The 25,245-nt window shown below is 38.7% G+C and overlaps 2 protein-coding genes across 3 annotated transcripts in view; one reads left to right on the top strand and one right to left on the bottom strand.

Moving 5' to 3' along the window:
• The window catches only part of LOC120527364 (nicotinamide riboside kinase 1-like), a 95,517-nt gene extending 90,431 nt beyond the window's left edge, over nucleotides 1-5,086 (bottom strand). Inside the window, exon 1 of one of the 2 annotated variants that reach the window (XM_039750699.1) lies at nucleotides 4,785-5,086. The gene's annotated coding sequence lies outside the window, so the exon portion shown is untranslated. The remainder of the gene's footprint in view (nucleotides 1-4,784) is intronic. The other variant, XM_039750697.1, reaches the window with a different exon arrangement.
• Nucleotides 5,087-5,356: 270 nt separating this feature from the next.
• ostf1 (osteoclast stimulating factor 1) overlaps nucleotides 5,357-25,245 on the top strand; it is a 73,566-nt gene continuing 53,677 nt past the window's right edge. The window contains exon 1 of the mRNA XM_039750695.1: nucleotides 5,357-5,566. Within this exon, the coding sequence (XP_039606629.1) occupies nucleotides 5,533-5,566 (34 nt within the window). The 5' untranslated portion in view covers nucleotides 5,357-5,532. The remainder of the gene's footprint in view (nucleotides 5,567-25,245) is intronic.

Raw genomic sequence — 25,245 nt, 5'->3', positions numbered from 1 at the left:
AAGTCAAAAAGGTCCATGCAAATAGTTACCTTAATTTTTTTACAGTGACAATGCAGAGATGCAATCGGTAGTTTCCCTTCGATGTGCCTGTCAATCAAATATCAGAGCAACCCACACTCTGCCAAGATGTAAGTTTATGCACTTACTGCTTAGCACTTACATTGTAGCAAATGGACACAATGAAAGAAGGCATAGGGGATCAGCCAAGTAAATTCAATGCCTTGTCTTGGACTAAACAATCAGAGATAATGCAACGGATGCATATTGATAAAGAAAAAAGTAAAAATGCATATTGTTTGTCATGCAAAATGAAATTTTTCAATCGATTCTAGTTCTGCAACAACAACAAAAAAAAAAAACTACAAAAAAATGCAGATTATTATATCTTTATGTTGTCAAAATAAAAATTTTAATTATATGCAGCTGTCCTGTATACTGAATAGTTTGGAAAACATAATACGCAGCACTGCTTTAAAGCATCATCAACAGGCACAATCATTACGATTTTCTTATTTAAGATGTAGGTGTTTGGTGCTAGCCGGCGTCAACTGTCACTGGATTCTTGTGCTTTCCATCAGTCTTTTAAGCAGTTCATTGTCCTTAGAAGTGATTGCTGTTGCCACAGTCCTTTTATTTCTTATGTGCATTATTCTTCTTTTGCATCTGGCAAGGTTGCTCACTTGCATGGTGGAATAGCAGTTCACTCGATTGGTGACTCATACTCACTCTGCAAAATCTTACAGTGTAAAAATAGCCCTTAAAATACAGAAAGGTTTCAAACGTACATTTTAAGTGTTAACATTAGCAGTTTTGCTGTGTTCAGGTTGATGTAACACTTTTGTGCCATTATGCTATTTTGTACCGCGTAATGACAGACAATCGCTGAGCTGAAAGCTTGTTGTTATTTGTGATTTAAGTATTGGATGCCATTCATTGTGTGCATCCTGCACCTCTCTTAAAATGAGCAAGAAATGGCAAATTTCAGAAAGCTTTGTTTTTGGAGCTTAGACGTCAGCTTCAACGAAAAGGTCAAGTGAAGAGAATGGCAATAAAAATGTAACGGAAATGTGTCATTAAATTGGAGATATGACAATTCTTACATAAAACTGGATTTACAGCAATGACTTCTATAAAGACGAAGTCAAGAAGCTTAGATGTAAGCAGAGCACTGAGGATGATATTCAGTATTACTGCCACCCTAGCAGCTGGCTGAAAATCTTGATTTCTTTTGGAAATATCTAATTGTGTCTGAAGATGATTTGAATTGAAAAGCTTTATCTTCATCAAAGCGATATTCTTTTGACCTTAATGATGAGGATTTTGTAACAATAATCGTTTACCCTTAAGTACATAAGGCAAATCTTGGAAATACAGTCAAAACCACTGGATACTTTGAAAATATTAACAGAATACAGAATTGGTGATGTTTCCTAATATTTGTCAGTTTATGAATATGTTTAATAATTCCAGCAACAGTAGCTTCTGTAGAGAAATCATTTAGCAAATTCAGACTGATTAAAAATTGTTAAGGTCTTCAATATCTTAAGAATGTCTTTTAGATTTGTCCAGGTTGAGTATCAAATTCAGCATTACCAGAACAATTAATTTGGATGTTGTCATTAGACATTTTTCACAAAAAAAGTCAAAGAATGGTCATTTTTGAATAAATACTGAATTTAAGTCAATACTAAGCCTATTTTTTACTTTTTATTTAGAATACTTTCATCTAATATGCAGTGTACAATTTGAAATACAAATTAAAGGATGTTCAGTCGTGAATTTTCTTGCATTGTAGCATGTAAGAATGATCAAATATGCATTCTTTCTTCTGACACCTCTTTGACACTTTATCATGTAGGAGGGAATATAGAGGTATATTGGCCTTAAGTGCAGAAATTCTGTAAATTGCTCCATTCCATCCTTCCCTCACCTTCTGTATCTTTTATGACCTTATGTTTAAGCCTTAACTACTCTCACCATTTCTCACCTCATAAGTACTTGCGCTGTGTACTTCATGCACTAATGATAAAACGGCTATTTATATGCAAGCTGTGAGGTTGTAGTATAATAAATTGCAATCATTTAAAATTTTACATGCTTTTAATGTAATTTAATACCATATTACTAAATATTACACACAGTCTAGGACTATCTGAAAATAAACCTGATCTACTTCTCCAGTGCTCATTCGTCACCAGTCACACTTTCATCCACTGCAGGATTTGCACATGTATCACATTTCACTTCAATTGTTGAATGTACTTTGCAGACCAAATCATTGCAAGAAGAACATCACATTGTTGTCATACATATATACAGTGCATCCAGAAAGTATTCACAGCGCATCACTTTTTCCACATTTTGTTATGTTACAGCCTTATTCCAAAATGGATTAAATTCATTTTTTTCCTCAGAATTCTACACACAACACCCCATAATGACAACATGAAAAAGTTTACTTGAGGTTGTTGCAAATTTATTAAAAATAAAAAAATTGAGAAAGCACACGTACATAAGTATTCACAGCCTTTGCCATGAAGCTCAAAATTGAGCTCAGGTGCATCCTGTTTCCCCTGATCATCCTTGAGATGTTTCTGCAGCTTAATTGGACTCCACCTGTGGTAAACTCAGTTGATGGGAAATGATTTGGAAAGGCACACACCTGTCTATAGAAGGTCCCACAGTTGACAGTTCATGTCAGAGCACAAACCAAGCATGAAGTCAAAGGAATTGTCTGTAGACCTCCGAGACAGGATTGTCTCCAGGCACAAATCTGGGGAAGGTTACAGAAAAATTTCTGCTGCTTTGAAGGTTCCAATGAGCACAGTGGCCTCCATCATCTGTAAGTGGAAGAAGTTTGAAACCACCAGGACTCTTCCTAGAGCTGGCCGGCCATCTAAACTGAGCAATCGGGGTAGAAGGGCCTTAGTCAGGGAGGTGACCAAGAACCTGATGGTCACTCTGTCAGAGCTCCAGAGGTCCTCTGTGGAGAGAGGAGAACCTTCCAGAAGGACAACCATCTCTGCAGCAATCCACCAATCAGGCCTGTATGGTAGAATGGCCAGACGGAAGCCACTCCTTAGTAAAAGGCACATGGCAGCCTGCCTGGAGTTTGCCAAAAGGCACCTGAAGGACTCTCAGACCATGAGAAACAAAACTCTCTGGTCTGATGAGACAAAGATTGCTCTCTTTGGTGCGAATGCCAGACGTCACGTTTGGAGGAAACCAGGCACCGTTCATCACCAGGCCAATACCATCCCTACAGTGAAGCAAGGTGGTGGCAGCATCATACTGTGGGGATGTTTTTCAGCGGCAGGAACTGGGAGACTAGTCAGGATAAAGGGAAAGATGACTGCAGCAATGTACAGAGACATCCTGGATGAAAACCTACTCCTGAGCGCTCTTGACCTCAGACTGGGGCGACAGTTCATCTTTCAGCAGGACAACGACCCTAAGCACACTGCCAAGATATCAAAGGAGTGACTTCAGGACAACTCTGGAGAGATCTTAAACTGGCTGTGCACCGATGCTTCCCATCCAACCTGATGGAGCTTGAGAGGTGCTGCAACAAGGAATGGGCGAAACTGGCCAAGGATAGGTGTGCCAAGCTTGTGGCATCATATTCAAAAAGACTTGAGGCTGTAATTGCTGCCAAAGGTGCATCGACAAAGTATTGAGCAAACGCTGTGAATACTTATGTACATGTGATTTCTCAGTTTTTTTTTATTTTTAATAAATTTGCAAAAACCCAAGTAAACTTTTTTCACATTGTCATTATGGGGTGTTGTGTGTAGAATTCTGAGGAAAAAAATGAATTTAATCCATTTTGTAATAAGGCTGTAACATAACAAAATGTTGAAAAAGTGATGCGCTGTGAATACTTTCCGGATGCACTGTAAGTAACCACACTATGTACTAAATGCACCATATGGAACTTGCGACTGTGCACCCACTCATTAAACCGGCTGGGGGCACACTGGTGGGAAACCATTGCAACTCAGTACTTGTAACAGATCAAGCTGAGGATGGATGGCGGATGCTGCTGGTAGGTTCAAGTAAAAGGACGTTGGGCAAAAATAAGTAAGATTGGTGTACAAAATACATTAGCGCAGGTAGTTAAAGGTTAAAACTGGGTAAAATATGATGTCAAATGGAGCTGGAAAAGGGCACTGAAAATATTTTCCATCACCTCATAAAATTCCTCTCAAAGGCCCTGCATACATATAATTTACAAAGATGCTTAACATTGCTAAGGTGACAAAATAATGGATTAAATGTTCTATTTCTAAAATACATCAATATCTATTTTACAAATTCTATTTAGAATAATATACCAGTAAATGCTGTTAATGCTTTAACTAAAATATATTTTACTTGATTAATTAACAAGTATCCCAAAATTAACAATTTCCATCACAAATAATTATTCCTGTGAAAATTCTTAATATGACATCATATGTTGGAAAACACTGAATGGATCCATCTTTCATAAAGTTTTGCGATTTTATTTCATCATTATAAAGTAATACGACAGGCTACCGCTCAACTATAAAATCGTTGATTCAATATTTCTGCGGGTAACTAACTTCACTATTCCTTTAGCCAATAAAACATTTAAACTGGTTCGTATTAGTTTTTGTGGATGTGTGCGTGGGTGTGTTTTGAAACAAACTCGTCCAGCACAGAGCTGGTTACTGCAGGTATTACGGGATTGAACTCAGTTCTGTTATTAACTTAACGAGTTAAAAACATGTTTGGTAATAAATGAGAAAAAACCAACTGACCTGAAGAAGCTACTCTTCTGTCATACGTGCCGATTATTATTGAGACCCTTCTCCGAGCGTGCCGCGAAATACTGTACAAGAGATCCGGTAGGACTACTCCCAAATTAGTTACGTTGACATTATTACGGCATATAAAGTGAATTAATTAAAATACAACCTACTGTACTAATACTTCCCCTGACAAACCGTTATATAACTAAAATATTAACCTCATGCGCTTCTCGATTTAAAAACGTTTGGATTGCATTGTCTTGTCAGCGACTTAAACCCTTCGCAGAACATAGAACTACATGAGCCACGCCCTATTAAAAAGTGTTTGACCGATTGGCATTAAAAGATCTGCGGTCTCGCAGAGAGGTAATTCGTCTCAGCGTCCGATATGCACTTTCTAGACCCATAACTCTGATTTCATTATAGCTTTCAGTCGAAAACAAAAAGTGAAAAACAATTAACCTTTTGGTTTAAACAGTGAATCTATAACATGTTGTCTTCCATAAGTGAAAAACCAATCAAAATGCACTTCCACTGACACCAGAAACTACAACCCGAGACACAAGCTAAGCTCTTGAGGGTGTGTGCGGCTATCGCGGACCAGCATGCACAGCGGCAGTAATGACTCTTCCGCATAAGTTCTATCGCTTTACTTCCCTTTTTAACGTTTCAGATAGTAGCCAAAAAGGAAGTTTTAATGTCTTAATTTTACAACTCACTCGGTGCGTTTTTCAGTGGTCGGTTATCACTGTACAAAATGTCTAAACCTCCACCCAAGCCAGCTAAACCTGGTAAGTGTGCATTATTTTTAAAAGTATTGTAATAGATGGTCTGTAAATCGTGTTTTGTGTCGTAGAAATGTACTACTTAAAACAAAAGTGTATTTTTCACGTAAGTATGCCGAAACCGAATCAATCAAAGGACACATTCCTTTTTGATGTCATTCAGTGTGAAAATGCACATGCCGAATTGAGACTTAAATATAAGTTTAGTTTGACACCAGGCATTCAAAAATTAAGGAAGATGAAGTTGTATTTGCCTAATGCTAGCTAACATGGGTGACGTTCTCTAACGAAAACGCATGAATGAAGTCATTGTCAAAGCATATAAAGCTTTACTGTACTTGCTGCCTTGGTCTTAAATTGTAACGTACACATGAATTCATCAGGATTTTTTAAAATGCACACAACGCGGCTTAACTCCAGATTCATTTTATAATATATTGTTCGCATGTATTAATAATACTTTATAACACAGTCCTTAGTGAGTTAATTTGTTTTGCGTGGTAAATGAGTACAGACTGAATAACTGCGCAGGGTTGCCAGAGCTCAGTAGTCTTCAACTCTTTCTATCTCATGGGAGTTCACTAGTAATGTAACTTGGATTTCCGGAAAGAAGAACCAGCATGTTTTCCCATTTATACGCTACTGGAAACGATTGATGCACGTGAAATCCCTTATCTATGACCATTGCTTGTGTCCAGTCTACTTGCCTTTTCTCGTAGAGTATGCATGCATGTATGTACAGCCATACTGGATTTTGTGGCTTTCTTTTTCAATGCATCTAAAATATATTAGATAAGTTGCTGAAAGTGCCAGAAAGCAGAATATTTACGTATACAGTGGACCGTGAAAGTGTTTTAAAGGATCAAGTTTGGTATTTTATAAATCAAGATTACTTTTTCACATTTATAGTGTGCGTTAATTCTGTATGGAAATGATTTTATAAGTTGAAAAACAATACCATACCTGATCTTGTGGTTTAAATGAGCACATAAGGGACAGTGACTAAAATTTGAAAATCAAATTTAATGAAAAGATTCACTTTAAATCCAAGAATATTTTTGAGTATTGATGTGCTTCTTTGGGATGAATATTTTTGTGAGACTCGGGGATTGAAAAGATGACTGGCTATGCCTTTTTTGTCATTGCCTGCCTGCCTACCTCTTTTACCTCTGGGGCATGGTTTCTTGTATCTATTTTTGTACTGCAATGTTGCAGTTTACCATTGTTCTTTTAAGATAGATATGAGCGCGTGCGGTAAGATGTTTATTTCGGCATTTGCAAAAATAAGCTGTACTTTTATACCCTTTCACATACAGACCCATGCACACTCCCACTCATACTAGTTACAACTTCCCAGTTCATTAACCTTTATGTCTTTGGTGTTGTGGGAGGTAACCCCTGCAAACCCACATGGATAACGGCCAGAAAAGGGATTCAAACCCAAGTTTCAGGATCTATTAAGCAGCAGCAGCACTAGGGACTGCAGTAATGCCCTGCATAAGAGAAAACATATCTACACAGTTTTTAATTTGGTAGTAGTAATATTTTCATTGTATTTTCTATATAGCTCTATTTCTCGGTAGGATTACATTTGTAACTGACGTAGGTGCAGAAACACGTGATCAAGACACACTTTTTCCTTTCTTTTTTTTATTTTATTTGATGAAAATAACATACAATCAGATCAAACTTGTACGGCAAGGAAAATAACATTACATACAATCAAGCCAAACTTGTACAACACATGAATTCATAGGCAACAAGGAAAAAAAAGATTTAAAAAAATCAGAAAGTTGAAAAAAGAAAACACAATTAAAAAAGAGACAAAACCAAATTCAACCCTCACTCAAGAGAACAAAAGGAGAGCCAACAGCTTGGGCAAAACATTTTAGAAAAAAAATTAAACAAAAACAAGGAATGGAGAATGTTTACCCGATATACTCTAAAATGTTATTAATTAAATCTCACCATACTTTAAAAATGTTTTGAACAGATTCTATAGGCAAGAATTAGATTTTTTTCCTGTTTCAAATAGTACAGAACATCAGTTACCCACTGATTTATAAAAGGTGAGTTGGGATTCTTCCAGTTGAGCAATTCTGCATGCCAGTAGTATGATAAAGGCAAATATAGTCAATTTGAGCTTCTCCACTTTAAGCCCATCTGAGAGTACACCAAACATAGTTAATAGATTTGGAGTGATTGTGACACCAAGTCTGCCTAATAGGCATTCAGAGATTTTTGTCCAAAATGATGTTCATTTGGTACCCTCCCAAACATGTGGCCCATTAAAGGTGGAGCTAGATTGCAACACTCACAGTTTGGATTTTGCTCTAGATGCATTTTGTTCAATTTTAAATTAGATAAACACGATTAATGAAAGATTCCAAATTGAATGATTGAATGCTGTACGCATATGTACAGTGCTATGAAAAAGTATTTACCCCTTCCTGATTTCTTTTTTTTTTTTTTTGCATGTTTGTCGCACTTAAATGTTTCAGATCATCAAACAAATTTAAATATTAGACAAAGATAACCCAAGTAAACACTAAAGGCAATTTTTAAATGATGATCTTATTTATTAAGGAAAAAGAACTATCCAAACCTACATACAGATAAATCTGGAAGGGGGCAAATACTTTTTCATAGCACTGTAGCTAGAGTGTGGGGTGGTTGGGGCAGGGGGGGTTCATTAAAAAGGATAAATGATAAGTAACTTGCTGCCTTTCTCATCTAACCTTTCCCAAAGCACACTTTTTTTTTTCCTCTTGGGCTGCAAGCAGTTGTCCTTCCAGAAGTGAGCACTGCAAACTTAGTCTTTTTACATATCCTGGATACATGCAATTTTGAAGCATTTTGGTAAATAAGTAATGTTAACGATAAACAGTGTCAGATATGGGACTGATTTCTTGCCATTTTACTTCCTTACCTGTGTTTAAAATTACACCCCCAACAGTCACTGTAATTAGAAAATTATTCTTGTAATTACTGTACAAAAATAAAGCTGTTTAGTGGTGGCCTTGGACTACAGACACTACCTCTCAGATGCTTGAGTTTTTCTGCTGCTGGGATTGGCGGAGGAATTGTGTGTGTGCGTGTGCACATGCTCAGATTTTTAAAGAAGTTTTTGTGTATTATCAGTGATGGGGAATGCAAGTTTCGGTCTTTTGCTGTGTCGCCTTATGGGGAAATAATCTACTGCAAAACTTCAGTACATAAGAGTGAGTGGATATGTGGAAAGCTGCTGAAAACAAAAGAAATTATTTTTTCAGTTAACATTGCACTGTATGGAATGTTAACTTATTGCTACGGGGTTTTAAGGGGTGCGAAATTGCAGTAATCTGGCAAAGATCCATGTGTGTAGCAGAGAGGTGAGAAGAGTGACAGATTCACATTGACAAGTAAAAAAAAACCTTAAAATAGTGGGCATTGCGGTCAAATATCTACATCATATTTTAAATATACCTTTCAGTCCGTGGCACCACATGGTCTGTGCGTAGCCGAGTCTGTTGATTCTTTTAAAAAAACAGCTGAAAAAAATTATTTTTAAACAAGCTTTTAATCATTGCTGAATAGTTCCAGTTTGTTTGTTTATTATTTTTATTGGTTTTGTTTGTTTTGTTTTAACTGTTGTATTTGTACTGTATTTGCTGTTCAGCGCTCTGTGACCTTTTTGTATGTGAAGGGCGCAATATAAATAAACTACTACTGTATTACTACTACTACTACTACTAAATAACAATTCTGGCATAATGTGTTTTATATGCTTTTGGGATGGAAACACCATCATCTTGCCAGATAGTAAATCACTCTTACTAATATTACTAATGGAAAGGCTCACTTATTAATAAACATTTCACATGAAAGTCCATACACAGACATTACGTTTAAGACACAAATACATAGTCAGAAAATCTCATTTCCTTTTTATGCACACATCTGCATGTTTTCTGATTAAACATGATTAATGTGCAAATGTCTTCAAGTTCTACACAAATTTGTAGTGGTAAACCTTTTTTTATAAATCCATTCCCACAAGAAGAATTTAATTTATTGTACTCCTACCTCCAAGTACATGAAGACTTGTCCCTATAGTATGATGTAATTATAACTACCCTGTCCTGAAATTCTTTGAGGGCACACAAATGAGCATCTGAAGGAATAGATACATGCCTTCACAACTAGGATAAGGGGCGCAGTGGCAGAGATTCTCCATGAGTTACCCTGCTACTCTTTTAAAAGAAAAAAAAAAAGGCAGGCCAGAAGCTGAATTGGAGTACTAGCCCCATTAAAAGATGGATTATGCGTGTGTCTCATTATTAGAACTATATGCAGAATATAGTTGAAAAGATTCTGATATACAGAATATATCAGAATATTATGGTATTAAGACAAAATGCGCAATACACTACAGGATTAATTAAAACAAAAGAGTTTTCTTTTTTGTCTATTTAAAAGTTTTAATCTTACCTCATCTCATTTTCAATTCTGAATCAGATTAAGTGCGTTTGTGAATCTTCTGATCACTCATTGAGTGATTCTGTTTAATTCCGATTTAGTTTAACAGTGACCCAGAATCTGTCCTGAGAGTACATTGACACACACGTCCAATTTAGAGTACCAAATTAATGTTTTGTATGTTTTTGGGATTTGGAAGGAAGGTTAGAATACCTGAGGAAAAAGCCATGCAGACTAAAGAAGTGCAAATGAACTACAGTACACCGATTCAACCTCTGTTTACAGGAACCCAGTGCTAAGCACTGCGCCACCTTATTTTACATTTTGCTTGTTGTACTGACAAGTATTAATGGCCCGCAAGGAATTTTTCTTGTACCTTAAAGACTACTCTTTGTTCAAGTCTGTTCATGTCACCACTTAATTTCATAACATTTGGCCATCTGTCTTTGTATTTGTGCTTCTTCTTATTGAACAGTAAGCAAACCTTGAAAACATTTTTTCCCCTCTCCAAAAGTAGTTCAAGATGTCTTGCATTGCTTGATTTTTCAGTCATTTTAAAATTTCCTTTTAATTGTGAACAATTAAAACATTTTGATTCTGTCTAATTTTAAGTTCTAGGGTTCCAGATTGTATTACTTACAGTTTGTTCTTTAGTATTTTTTGTATTGTTGAGGTTCATTTGGGCTCTTCCAGCAAATTAGTGCTTTTAATAATAAACCCATCATCTTAAAACATTTTAAAATTTTTATTAAAGCCAGTCCAATGGTTCAGATCCTAATAAAATGTCTTTACTTTTCTGTGTTGTCTTTTAAGAAGCAGTTTTAATTGTAATTTGAAGCAAATTTTTCAAAACAGAAAAAAGTGCCTATTGCCTGTTATAGTTATATTGAGGGTATATCCTTAAAGACTGTTTAAAATCTAAAGTTAATCTAATATTGAGTTTACTAATCCAGTACAGGGTTGTAGGAGTTCTGAGTCAGTTCTAGCAGCTTTGTGCATGAGGCAAGGTGGCACAACCCATTGACAGAGACATTCAGAGTGTCTGGGCACCTTCAGACAAAACCCACATATTGGGATGTCAGGGAGTTTCAAAATAAACGTGCTCCCTATGCAAAAAGTCTTCATCAGATTTGAGTCCTAACAGCATGGTGGTTCTTCGTGTTACATGGCAGCTGGGCTGGAAGAGGTGGGTCCAGGTGGACGGACACCGGAATTGACATCTGTGCAAGGGAGCTGTCGATTGGTTTGCAGAGGGAGAAAAAAAAGAGAATGTTATCACATGTTCCATCTCTTGTATTGGTGGAAAATTACCATTAGCAAAGCCCTCACATTCGTGTCTTTGTATACTTTGTGTGTATGTGTTGTGGCCGCTAGAGGCTCTGTTGCCCCGTTTAACCCACCAGACAGACGATCAGGACACACGGTTAAAAGCACCAAAAATATTTTCTTTAATATTTTTTTTTAAATTAAGTGCACAAAGCACCGCACACTCCACAATTCAATAAACACAATAATCAATCCTCCACTCCCAGCAGCTTAGTCACCCAACCTCCCAACTCCGGCTCCCCTTGCTGGGTCTCAACCAGTCCTTAAATAGTCCTTGACCCGGAAGTGTTCCTTCTCCGGGTCAAACGCCACATCCTCCTTCCTCAAGTAGCCCGGAAGTACTGCGGCTTCCATCCTCGTGCCTCTGGAGTACTTCGGGGTCGTAATGACAGTAGGAGTCCCCAGGTTCCTTGTCAGCTCCCACTGGCGGCACCCAGTGGGGCTGAAGAAACGGACTCCATGTCCCATGCTGCCCTGAGGGAATCTGGGGAACCATTTCTGTCCAGGGGAGCTGCCATCTAGCATCCCTGGGGGATGCAATGCCCTGAAAAGGCTGCTCTTCCTCCTTCTTTCTGTTGAGGGATGTCCCGGCCGGACTGAAACACCGGCCGTCCATCACAGTGTATTTACTTTTATATCTCAAACACAGTTTGTATATTATATATATGTGTATATATGTATACTAATAAAAGGCAAAGCCCTCACTGACTGACTGACTGACTCATCACTAATTCTCTAAGTTCCCGTGTAGGTAGAAGGCTGAACTTTGGCAGGCTCATTCCTTACAGCTTACTTACAAAAGTTGGGCAGGTTTCATTTCGAAATTCTACGCGTAATGGTCATAACTGGAACCTATTTTTCCCCATATACTGTAATGGAGTTGAGCTGGATGGCCGTGGAGGGGCGGAGTTTAGTGTGACGTCATCACGCCTCCCACGTAATCATGTGAACGGACTATCCACGCAGTGCGTAGAAAACCAGGAAGAGCTCAAAAAAGTGCTGAAGAAAACATGCATTATATAATTGAGAAGGCAGCGAAACAATAAGAAGCGAGCGACTGACACCATATTCATGAGTGCTGCTACTTCGGAAACAAAGCACGGTGTAAACCTAAAGTTTAAATTAAGTTCATAGACAGGCTGCTGCTGGTGTTTGTAGATTAGTGCCTGCACATATAAGGTCGTCCGTCAGCAGCAATCCAATAGAAACACTGCCGCTAAATATTCACGGATGAAGGACTGTGCTTATGCAGAGGAAGATGAGATGGTCAGGGTGGTGTTTGGTACAAACTCGGAGAAACTGCGAGAGAAACTTTTAAGTGCCGGGTCTTAGCTGACATTACATACAGCCGTGGACATCACACGAGATGGCACCAGCACAGCTGGAAACCTTCGATGCAAGAACACCAAGCGGCTCACGTGAACTGACGCAGTGCACAGATAAAAGGCAACAGTTCCAAAGAGAGCTGAACAAAAACCGAATTACACAATTGAAAAGGCAGCAAAAAATATGAAGCGTCTCATACATACAAGCATATTCATAAATCCAACTACTGCGGAAACAAAGCACACGTTGGAAAAAGTCAATGTCCCGCTAAAGGAAGACAGTGTAAAAAAAACCCGTGCATGCAGTGTGTCAGGTCTCAGATAAAGAAGAAGACGAGCTGTTTATTGATGCAGTAAGAAACAAATCGATGAATGAAACCTGTTATCTTTACAACGATTGACAAACACGGAATGTAACTTGAACACAACACATCCTACAAATACGAACCTGATTGAAAGAAATAATGATAATCAAATCCTTGATGACAGCAACACTCAGTAACACTCACAAAACAAATACTGTATATTGACAGTCATGTTACGTTATTTTTAAAATGTTCCCTTTTCTTTTTCTAGCTTTTTTAACACACTACTTCTCTGCTGCGATACGCGGGTATATATATATATGTATATATATATAACCCGATCTACATACTCGAATAATGGATACTTTATTCGCCATCAGTGATTGTTTTGGTAAAGCCATACTCAGTGTATTCATTAGATGAACGGTAAAAAAGTAAGGGCAAGGGAGGATGACTTATTGAGGCATGCAGGCTGTAGTGGCGTCAACTCTATCTGAATTGCGCGATCACATTTGAAAAATATATCTTTTCAAGTTCTATTTAGTCCATATGTGTCAAACTCAAGGGCAGGGCCACATCCGCCCGCGTAATTATATCCGCCCCGAGATCATTTTATATACTGTATTATTGTTATTAAAGCCCGGTATATGAAGCGCTGGTAACACAATAAACTACAGATCCCATAATGCAGCGCTTCAGCTGCCTTGCCTAACAGTTACGCGTTAATCAAGTCTACCTTAAGATGCTGCAAGTTATTGCGAAGCTAGCTCACACGATGCTGAAGAGAAAAGTTGATTCTGAAAATAGAGCCTTTAAAACCGATGGGAGGCTGAGTATATGTTTACTGAACCCGTGTGTCTCATTTGTGGAGCTAATGTGGCTGTAATTACAGAATTTAATCTAAGACGGCACTATAAAACAAAACATCAGGGTAACCTGAAAGACCTGAATGCAATGCAGAAGATACAGAAAGCAGAAGAATTAAATAAGAATCTGACACTTCAGCGGACGTTTTTACCCGTGCACAATCACAAAGTGATTTCAATTGAGGCTGCTTTTATGGGAGACACAAATGCACCAGTTCACCTTGCCCCACTTTCCCTGTTACCAAGTAATGTTAAACCAAGTCGTCACTACGGTGTTCCCAAATACGCACTTTGCTGATAAACTGAGCGCACTGCGCACTGAGTTTGCACGGCGCTTTGGTGACTTTGAAGAACAAAAAGTCCGTCTACATGCGGCTCGAACCTTGTGCATGTTTGGTAGCACATATCTGTGTGAGAAGCTCTTCTCAGTGATAAAGACTAACAAAACAGCACACAGGAGTCGCCTCACTGATGAGCACCTGCAATCCATCCTGAGAATCTCCACAACACAGAACCTCACACCAAACAGAAACGAACCTGTTGCCAAAAAAAGATGCCAGGCGTCCAGCTCTAAAATGACATATGAGCAAAGACAACTGAATGATTTGATTTGTTATTGCTGAAAGGAACACATTTTATTTATATTTCCAGGTTTTGTTATGCAGCATGTTCATATTTGAATTTGTATAATTTTGACAGGATATATTTTTATGGAGAGCAAAATATTATAAGTTGTTTAAGGTTTGAGTTGATTTATTCAGGAATAATATTCCTGTCTGTTTTTACCATTCCTACCAAAGATATTTCTGTCGACTAAATAAAAATTCCTTCTATTTAAAATTTAAATAGAACTTGAACAAATACGATAGTTCATAATATCCACGCAGACTTGCACGTAAGAGCGGGTGTCATCCGTTTTAACAAACAGTATTGCACTGATCTGAAATAGCTGTGTGTGTATATATGTAGATATGTATGTATATGTATATATATGTTTATATATGTGTGTGTGTATGTGTGTATATATGTATGTGTGTATATATGTATGTGTGTATATATGTGTGTGTATATATATATATATATATATATATATATATATATATATATATATATATGACAACAACACTCATCACTCACAACAGTGACAAAACAATAACATTGACAATCATGTTACGTTATTTTCAAAATGTTTCCTTTTCTTTTTCATTGCTTCTTTAACACACTACTTCTCCGCTGCGAAGCGCGGGTATTTTGCTAGTATGTAGATATGTATATGTGTGTATATATCTATACTAATAAAAGGCAAAGCCCTCACTCACTTACTGACTGACTCGCTCACTGACTCGTCACTAATTCTCCAACTTCCCATGTAGGTAGAAAGCTGAAATTTGGCAGGCTCATTCCTTACAGCTTACTTACAAAAGTTAAGCAGGTTTCATTTCGAAATTGTACATGTAACGGTCATAACGGTCGACAACGTCCACCATGTTGAACTTTCTTATTTATGGCCCCATCTTCACGAAATTTGGTAGGCTGCTTCCCTGCGCTAACCGAAACCGATGTACTTACTTATTTCGATGGTATGACACCACTGTCGGCCGCCATATTGAACTTTCCAACGTCGCCAATTTTCCAATTTCCCGTGTAGGTAGAAGGCTGACCCCATCTTCTTGAAATTTGGTAGGCGGCTTCCCTGCACTAACCAAAACCAATGTACGTACTTATTTCGGTGGTATGATGCCACTGTCGTCCACCATATTGAACTTTTCAACAGTCTTTGTTTCTTATGGGCCCATCTTCAAGAAATTTGGTACACGGGTTCCCAACGCTAACTGAATCCTACTTAAGTACATATATACGTCCATAGCCTGCATCTCAGTCACCGTGTGAGGTGGCGTTGGGTCCCCCATCCCCACGCCTCCCACGTTGTTGGCTGCCTGCTTATATAAGGCCGTCCGTCGCTCTGGTCTCTACATTCCCTTCCTTGCTTCGCCACGGGATTCACATCTCCCTACTGATAACTACAGCCTTTTTGTTTAATCCACGGCTTCCCTGCTATTTTATTGTTTGTTTATTACAATTATAGTTATTGTATTGGTATTTTAGACTTGCTTTACATTGCTCGGGTACCCATTTCCTTTATCATTCCAATCCCCATTACCATGTCTATCGAGGTGATCACTATCGATCGAAAAACTGTCACTTACCGAGTGGTTTCCATGCCCGGAGATGGCACCTACCTTTTCCATTCTCTTTGTTACATATTGCACGGCCATATTAGGCTCACTCTTGATATCCGGAGGAACATTGTGTCTTATGTATTGAATGACTGGGACAGGTTCAAGGTGTGGACTGATGACGGTACAGGAGATAATTATACTACACAGGAGTACTAGAAGAGTGAAATGCTTAAGCCCTTCACCTATGGTTCTGCATGCGAGTTGATGGCTGCCGCTGAATTGTTGGGTTGTCGCTTTCAAGTGTACCGGAATGGCCAAATATTTTACACCTTTTGACAACCGCCAATGCCTCTTAAACATCTTAGAATCACAGGTGGCGATTTCAGTAGTGGACACTTTGATGTTTATGAATGTTTAAACTCTCAAAAGCTGGATGTGATTTTATCGATGAAACCGGTTGTGTGCTTACAACGCTTGACAGATGCCGAATGTCACTTCAACACAATAATTCCTGCAAATACTGTCGTAATTGACGTGCACTACAGTACATCGAGCCCACGTGCTATTGTGGTTTTGCCTGCGTGCCTCAATATGTCATCCTCCCCTCGCTCTTACTTTTTTACCGTTCATCTCAGGAATACACTGAGTATGTCTTTACCAAAACAATCATTGATCGCGAATAAAGTATCCATTTATTCATAAAGCTTCAATTGGTAATCTGTCTTTCTGCGTTAACCGCATATTTTTTCATACGTCTCAAACCAAGGGGATGCGAGGCTAAAATGTATCGGGAAGCACGCATACATACTTAGTGCATCCCCTCTCGGGAATCGAACCTCGGAAGCTGGCGCTAGAGGCGAAAGCTCTGCTATTGCGCCACGGCGTGTGGTTTGTCTATTTGAGCGTAGCAGTGTAATTCGGTTTTTGTTCAGCACTCTTTGGAACTGTTGCTATTTGTCTGCGCACTGCGTCAGTTCACGTGAGCCGCTGAATATGGTTTTATATGTCACTCGCTCGCTTCTAATTGTTTCGCTGCCTTCTTAATTATATAATGTATGTTTTCTTCATCGGTTTTTGGAGCTCTTCCTGGTTTTCTACGTACTGCGTGATTACTTGGGAGGCGTGATGATGTCACACGAAACTCCGCCCCCCACGACTTTCGCGCTCAACTCTATTACAGTAAATGGAGAAAAATAGCTTCTAGTTATGACCAATACGCGTAGAATTTCGAACTGAACAATTCAGCGGCAGCCATCAACTCACATGCAGAACCATAGGTGAAGGGCTTAAGCATTTCACTCTTCTAGTGCTCCTGTGTAGCATAATTATCTCCTGTACCGTCATCAGTCCACACCTTGAACCTGTCCAAGTCATTCAATACATAAGACACAATGTTCCTCCGGATATCAAGATTGAGCCTGATTTGGCCGTGCAATATGTAACAAAGAGAATGGAAAAGGCAGGTGCCATCTCCGGGCATGGAAACCACTCGGTAACTGCTGACAGTTGTTTGATCGATGGTGATCAGCTCGATAGACATGTTAATGGGGGTACTGTTGGAATGATAAAGGAAATGGGTACCTGAACAATGTAAAGTAAGTCTAAAATACCTACACAATAACTATAATTGTAATAAACGAACAATAAAACAGTGGAGAAGCCGTGGATTAAAGAAAAAGGCTGTAGTTATCAGCAGGGAGACGTGAATCCCGTGGTGAAGCAAGGAAGTGAATGTAGAGACCGGAGCGACGGACGGCCTTATATAAGCTATAACGGCCGACCCCTTTACCCAGCCGGCAGCTACACCTCCAAGACCTGTGGCCTGGATAATTTACTGAGAAATCTTACTATCAAGCCGTACTTCTACACAATTAAACTTTTCCCCAAAATCGACGGTATAAATGCAAGTACACAAAAGCAGGATGTAAAATTAAACGGATTAAATGTATTAAATGAAACAAGACATGCCACAAAACAGATATAAATATAAATATCCCTCCACCCCAGCAACAACAAGACAGCACCAAATATGAATACAAAAACCCTCCTTTGTCCCTGTAACATATAACACACAACACGAACAACAAAATGACTGAAAAACAGAATGATTGTGAACTTGAGTCCGAATATAAAAAATGTCCTGAATACGGATGACTGAACTAGCGGCAATTGTGGTGTTTGATTTTCCGCGATTGAGCAACCTCACCGTGATTCCTCGCGTATGGTGGATGGTGAATCGACCCCGGGGTCTCAGCAGATGCAGGTTGAAAGACAGTCCGGAAAATGAAAAGCAAACTGGTGAAAAGGCGCGATGTGAAGAAACAGCAAGCAATTTGAAGTGGTTGAAACAAAATGGTCTTTTTTTTCCTTCTCCTCCCTTTTTCCTCTCTTTTCTCCTCTCTCCTGATTACTAAAATAGTCTGTGACGGCTGCGATTGATTAATTAAGAACAGGTGTTTTCCAGGTTTGCGGCTGTTGTCTCCTTCCATCATCCGTCCTCCTTTACGGGGACGGCATTAACTGATACATATACAAACAGCAAACGGGACAATGAAACGAGACGCACTCAGAACTGACATTTAAACACTAACTATGTGGCCCCGCTACAAAGCAGGCAGCCAACAACGTGGGAGGTGTTGGGATGGGGGACCCAACGCCGCCTCACACGGTGACCGAGCTGCAGGCAATGGACGTATATATGTACGTAAGTAGGACTCAGTTAGCGTTGGGAACCCGCGTACCAAATTTGTTGAAGATGGGCCCATAAGTAACAAAGACCGTTGGAAAGTTCAATATGGTGGCCGACAGTGGCATCATACCATCAAAATAAGTACGTACATTGGTTTCAGTTAGCACAGGGAAGCCGCCTACCAAATTTTGCGGACGTTGTCGACCGTTACATGTAGAATTTCGAAATTAAACCTGCTTAACTTTTGTAAGTAAGTTGTAAGGAATAAGCCTGTCAAATTTCAGCCTTCTACCTACATGGGAAGTTGGAGAGTTAGTGATGAGTGAGTCAGGCAGAAACAGCTAAAGGGTTTGAGTCAGTGTAATAAAACATCCGACCAGGGGGCGGCAGAGTTCTCTGACTGTCTTTCTCAGTTCCCTACAGACCTTTCCCGGGAAATCCTGCAAGTTTCCGACGCCTCAGAAGACGTCACCTCTGAAGCCGGCCCCTTTGCTGACTTCATTTCCGGTTCCGGCCATTCTGATGACATCAGTTCTTCTCCAGACCTTTTAAAGCCTCCATCTTGGGTTACTACAGTCAGTTCTGTTTTGGACTCTGTGATATAGAGAGAGAGAGATAAATATGTATTAGGCCTGGTAACACATTTTCATGTAATTTTTTTTTTTTTTTAAGAAACAATGATACAATAAAAAGATTTACTTACAGGTCCAGTACTATTTGTATATAGTTTCTTTAAAATAAAATTTTCATTTAATGGTTTCAGATATCGGATTATTTGGCACATACACCTTGCCACATGTGAATAAGTGATTTATTTATTTATTAATAAGATTTTATTTATTTTTTCTCCAGCCGTCTGGAGTTTTTTGTTTTTTCTGTCCCCCCTGGCCATTGAACCTTAATCATATTCGATTTTAATTAATGTTGATTTATTTTGTTTTATAATTGTGTCTTTCATTTTTCTATTCTTTAATATGTAAAGCACTTTGAGCTACTGTTTGTATGAAAATGTGCTATATAAATAAATGTTGTTGTTGTTGAAGTGGTAAAGGTGTTCATTTCCTTGATTTATACATGTCGACAGGTGCAGAGGAGTGGGAGAAAATGGAGTTGGGAGGGGTAGTTCTGGAGCAAGGCTAGAGAAAACCTACACTTTTTTTCATTTTCGTGTTTCTGTAAGAAGATTAAGTAAATGTCATATCACATAACTGCCAAACTGTCAGTCTTTAAGCTAGATAGCAGCTACAAACAACTTTTTTAACATGCTAGGAGAAAAGGTATAGAACATTGTTTTCCAGTCTTTTTTCTGTGGTGGCTCACTTTTTGTGATCTAACAAATCCCATTGTGCACCATGATTCTACCAACTACAAAAACATTAAACTGTCCAAAGGGGCATGACCACCAAAGACACCAGCAATAAAAGCAGCTCATAAATTGGGGTTCGCTGACACAGCAGTTAGGGTGTACTCACACTAGTCATGTTTGTTCAATACTGTCCTCATGCACAGTTGCCCCCCACTTGCCTGCACTCACACTGCACTTAATGTTGTTTCTGGGCCTGGGCACACTTTCGTTATCATCATGTGACTTTGTGTAAAGCCAAAAAAAGATCCAAACACGGAGTGACAACATGCATGTGAAATTGATATTCTTCATTTTGTCGTGTGTTTTTTTTTTTTTTTGAGTTGTATAGGGCAGATTACCTTATACCCTTGTGCAGATTTATTGTGTGCAGTGCAACATTTTGCTGTTAATAGTGCTGCACATACAAGAAATTTGTTACAGAAACAAGTGATGTTAAGGGTGGAATTTGCAGCTTTTCTTGCCAGCTACAATTTACATTCATCTGTAAGATGAGAATTAAAACCATTTTTAACTCAAATGGTGTCCAATGAAATGACGTTGCATTACTGATGTCGTGTTTGTGTTCTGTGCTCAGGCACGTTTATTCATCATACTGTTCCCAAATCCTTCTAAACTGTACCTGGGTCCACCTCTCACAAGCAAGCCAGGACACGATCCTGTTGACTCGTCATGGAGCGATCCACTAGTCAAACAAACTAGACGTTACTTGCGGACAAACATACTCGGGCACAGAACAACTTGCAGGTGTGAGTACACCCTTTGTGAGCATTGTGGATGCATTTTCCAGCTGCCCATATAGGTTTTCCTCTCTTTGCCTTGACCCACTGAACCGAGATTAGAGGCATCTTGTAGGCCGACTGTCCCTAGCCTCTGTGAAAGTGGCTGGTGAACATGCACCCCAGAAGATGGATCCCAGACACATTTCCTGGCTGATAAAGTGATCTCTGAGTGCTCTTGTCTACAAAATGGTGATCGTGGAGCTACTTTTATGTTGGCTCTTCCAGGTGGTCCTATACTGTTCGGACAGGTCTCAACTATCTAAGGAGCATGTGTTGTCTATCTGAGGTCTGGGCCCAGGGGTACTATGCTGTTATATTCACACTTGGGTATCCCTCACACTGCACCAGTTGAAAAACACTTGTATATAGTATCATTATTAAGTTGTTGATGAGCAGTTGAGGTTGGTATTTTTTATAGAGTTTTAAAACAAGTTTTAATGTATTCCCATTTAAGAGATGTTCATACTTTCAATTAATTTAGCCTTTAGCAGTGCATTCAAAGACTACATTCGATTCAAACTTCTAATTTTACTTTGACACGTCTGTGTCTCTCATGCTATACCAATTTGTGAATTAATGAGGCATTGGCCTTGTTTTCTTATTACCTTCTTTTCATTTTGACTTTTAAGAAGGCATTCATATTCAGGTTGCACTTGCTCAAGTAGTGCTTTGTTAAAAGTTCAGGTTTCAAGTCATTGTTTTAAGTTTAAACTATGTTATTACATTTGTTTAAAATCCGTTTGTGTTGATTTTATATTACTTTCGTGGTTCAGTTTGTATTTACTTCATGATTTATGTATTTACTTCATGATTAAATGTTTTAATGATTATTTACATACAATTATGAATAATTACCAATATGCAATTTCCCAACCATATTATTTATATATATATATATATATATATATATATATATATATATATATATATATATATATATACACTAGCAAAATAGCTTCAAGGAGAAGTAGTGTGTTAAAGAAGCAATGAAAAGAAAAGGAAACATTTTGAAAATAACGTAACATGATTGTCAATGTAATTGTTTTGTCACTGTTGTGAGTGATGAGTGTTGTTGTCATATATATATATATATATATATATATATATATCTACATATATATATCTATCTATCTACATATATACACATACATATACATACACACATACATATACATACACACACATATATACATACACACAGCTATTTCGTATCAGTGCAATACGCTGCTTGTTAAAATGGATAACTCCGCTCTTACGCAAGTCTGCGTGGATATTATGAACTATCGATTTGTTCAAGTTCTATTTAAATTTTAAATAGAAGGAATTTTTATTTAGTCGACAGAAATATCTTTGGTAGGAATGGTAAAACAGACAGGAATATTATTCCTGAATAAATCAACTCAAACCTTAAACAACTTATAATATTTTGCTCTCCATAAAAATATATCCTGTCTAAATTATACAAGTTAGAAATAAAGTAAACATTAAAAGAACAAACATTCAAATTTCTTTACTCTTATGTAATTTTATATAAAAATAAACTTAGATTTTAAATATCCCAAAAGATTTTGCTCTCCATAAAAATATATCCTGTCAAAATTATACAAATTCAAATATGAACATGCTGCATAACAAAACCTGGAAATATAAATAAAATGTGTTCCTTTCAGCAATAACAAATCAAATCATTCAGTTGTCTTTGCTCATATGTCATTTTAGAGCTGGACGCCTGGCATCTTTTTGGCAACAAATTCGTTTATGTTTGGTGTGAGGTTCTGTGTTGTGGAGATTCTCAGGATGGATTGCAGGTGCTCATCAGTGAGGCGACTCCTGTGTGCTGTTTTGTTAGTCTTTATCACTGAGAAGAGCTTCTCACACAGATATGTGCTACCAAACATGCACAAGGTTCGAGCCGCATGTAGACGGACTTTTTTTGTTCTTCAAAGTCACCAAAGCGCCGTGCAAACTCAGTGCGCCAGTTTATCAGCAAAGTGCGATTTGGGAACACCGTAGTGACGACTTGGTTTAACATTACTTGGCAACAGGGAAAGTGGGGCAATTGCACTGGTGCATTTGTGTCTCCCATAAAAGCAGCTTCACTTGAAATCACTTTGTGATTGTGCACGGGTAAAAACGTCCGCTGAAGTGTCAGATTCTTATTTAATTCTTCTGCTTTCTGTATCTTCTGCATTGCATTCAGGTTACCCTGATGTTTTGTCTCATAGTGCCGACTTAGATTAAATTCTGTAATTACAGCCACATTAGCTCCACAAATGAGACACACGGGTTCAGTAAACATATACTCAGCCTCCCATCGGTTTTAAAGGCTCTATTTTCAGAATGAACTTTTCTCTCAGCATCGTGTGAGCTAGCTTCGCAATAACTTGCAGCATCATAAGCTAGACTTGATTAACGCGGTAAGTGTTCGCAAGGCAGCTGAAGCGCTGCATTATGGGATCTGTAGTTTATTGTGTTACCAGCGCTTCATATACCTGGGCCATTAATAACAATAATACAGTATATAAAATGATCTCGGGGCCGGATATAATTACACGCCGGGTCGGATGTGGCCCGTGGCCCTTGAGTTTGACAAATATGGACTAAATAGAACTTGAAAAGATATATTTTTGAAATGTGATCGCAATTCAGATAGAGTTGACGCCAAGCACTACAGCCTGCATCCTCCCTCGCTCTTACTTTTTACCGCTCATCTAATGAATACACTGAGTATGGCTTTACCAAAACAATCATTGATGGCTAATAAAGTATCCATTATTCGAGTATGTAGATCGGGATATATATATATACATATATATATACCCGCGTATCGCAGCGAGAAGTAGTGTGTTAAAAAGCTAGAAAAGAAAAGGGAACATTTTAAAAATAACGTAACATGACTGTCAATATACAGTATTTGTTTTGTGAGTGTTACTGAGCTGTCATCAAGGATTTGATTATCATTATTTCTTTCAATCAGGTTCGTATTTGTAGGATGTGTTGTGTTCAAGTTACATTCCGTGTTTGTCAATCGCTGTAAAGATGACAGGTTTCATTCATCGATTCGCTTCTTACTGCATCAATAAACAGCTCGTCTTCTTCTTTATCTGAGACCTGACACACTGCATGCACGGGTTTTTTTACACTGTCTTCCTTTAGCGGACATTGACTTTTTCCACCGTGTGCTTTGTTTCCGCAGTAGCTGGATTTATGAATATGCTTATCAGACGCTTCATATTTTTTGCTGCCTTTTCAATTGTGTAATTCGGTTTTGTTCAGCGCTCTTTGGAACTGTTGCCTTTTATCTGTGCACTGCGCCAGTTCACGTGAGCCGCTCGGTGTACATGCATCGAAGGTTCCCAGCTGTGCTGGTGCCATCTCGCTATGTCCATGGCTGTATTTAATGTTACCTTAGTCCTGGCACTTAAAACTTTCTCTCGCAGTTTTGCTGAGTTTGTGTCAAACACCACCCTGACCATCTCATCTTCCTCTCCATAAACACAGTCCTTCACCCGTGAATATTTAGTGGGAGTTTGCTATTGGATTGCCGCTGACGGACGGCCTTATATGGGCAGGCACTAAATTACAAACGCCAGCGCAGCCTGTCTATGAACTTAATTTAAAGTGTAGGTTTACATCGTGCTTTGTTTCCGAAGTAGCAGAACTCATGAACATGGTTGTATATGTCACTCGCTCGCTTCTTATTGTTTCGCTGCCTTCTCAATTATATAATGCATGTTTTCTTCAGCGCTTTTTTGAGGTCTTCCTGGTATTCTATGTACTGCGTGATTACGTGGAGGCGTGATGATGTCACACAAACTCCCCCACGGCGTTCAAGCTCATCTCCATTACAGTAAATGGAGAAAAACAGCTTCCAGTTATGACCATTACGCGTAGAATTTCGATATAAAACCTGCCCAACTTTTGTAAGGAAGCTGTAAGGAATGAACCTGCCAAATTTCAGCCTTCCACCCACACGGGAAGTTGGAGAATTAGTGATGAGTGAGTGGGTGAGTGAGTGGGTGAGGGCTTTGCCTTTTATTAGTATAGATATATATATATATAATTCACTAAGGCAAGACACCCATGGAAAGCATGCTGGAAGGGGCATGGATTCACTAAACCGCTGACAAGTAAGACTCCCATGGCTCCTTCCTGCGTGCGCCATGCCCACCAACTCTAAGACCATTGAATACGACGACACCTCGCAGAACCACGCCCACCAACTCGGACGCGACAACATGGGAAGAACGGCGGCATTTATGTTCGTCTGTTATAGAGTCCACATGCACCTCTGAGCCACGTTGACTGTTCATAGAGGCATGTTTCTCGCGGAAGTGAATCGCTATATGCAGCGTGTAAAACAGTTTGCAAGGGGTATCCCATGGGATCCT

Source organism: Polypterus senegalus, chromosome 4 (assembly GCF_016835505.1).
Source record: "Polypterus senegalus isolate Bchr_013 chromosome 4, ASM1683550v1, whole genome shotgun sequence".
NCBI classification, from domain to species: domain Eukaryota; kingdom Metazoa; phylum Chordata; class Cladistia; order Polypteriformes; family Polypteridae; genus Polypterus; species Polypterus senegalus.
This window is presented reverse-complemented; position numbering and strand designations above follow the sequence as displayed.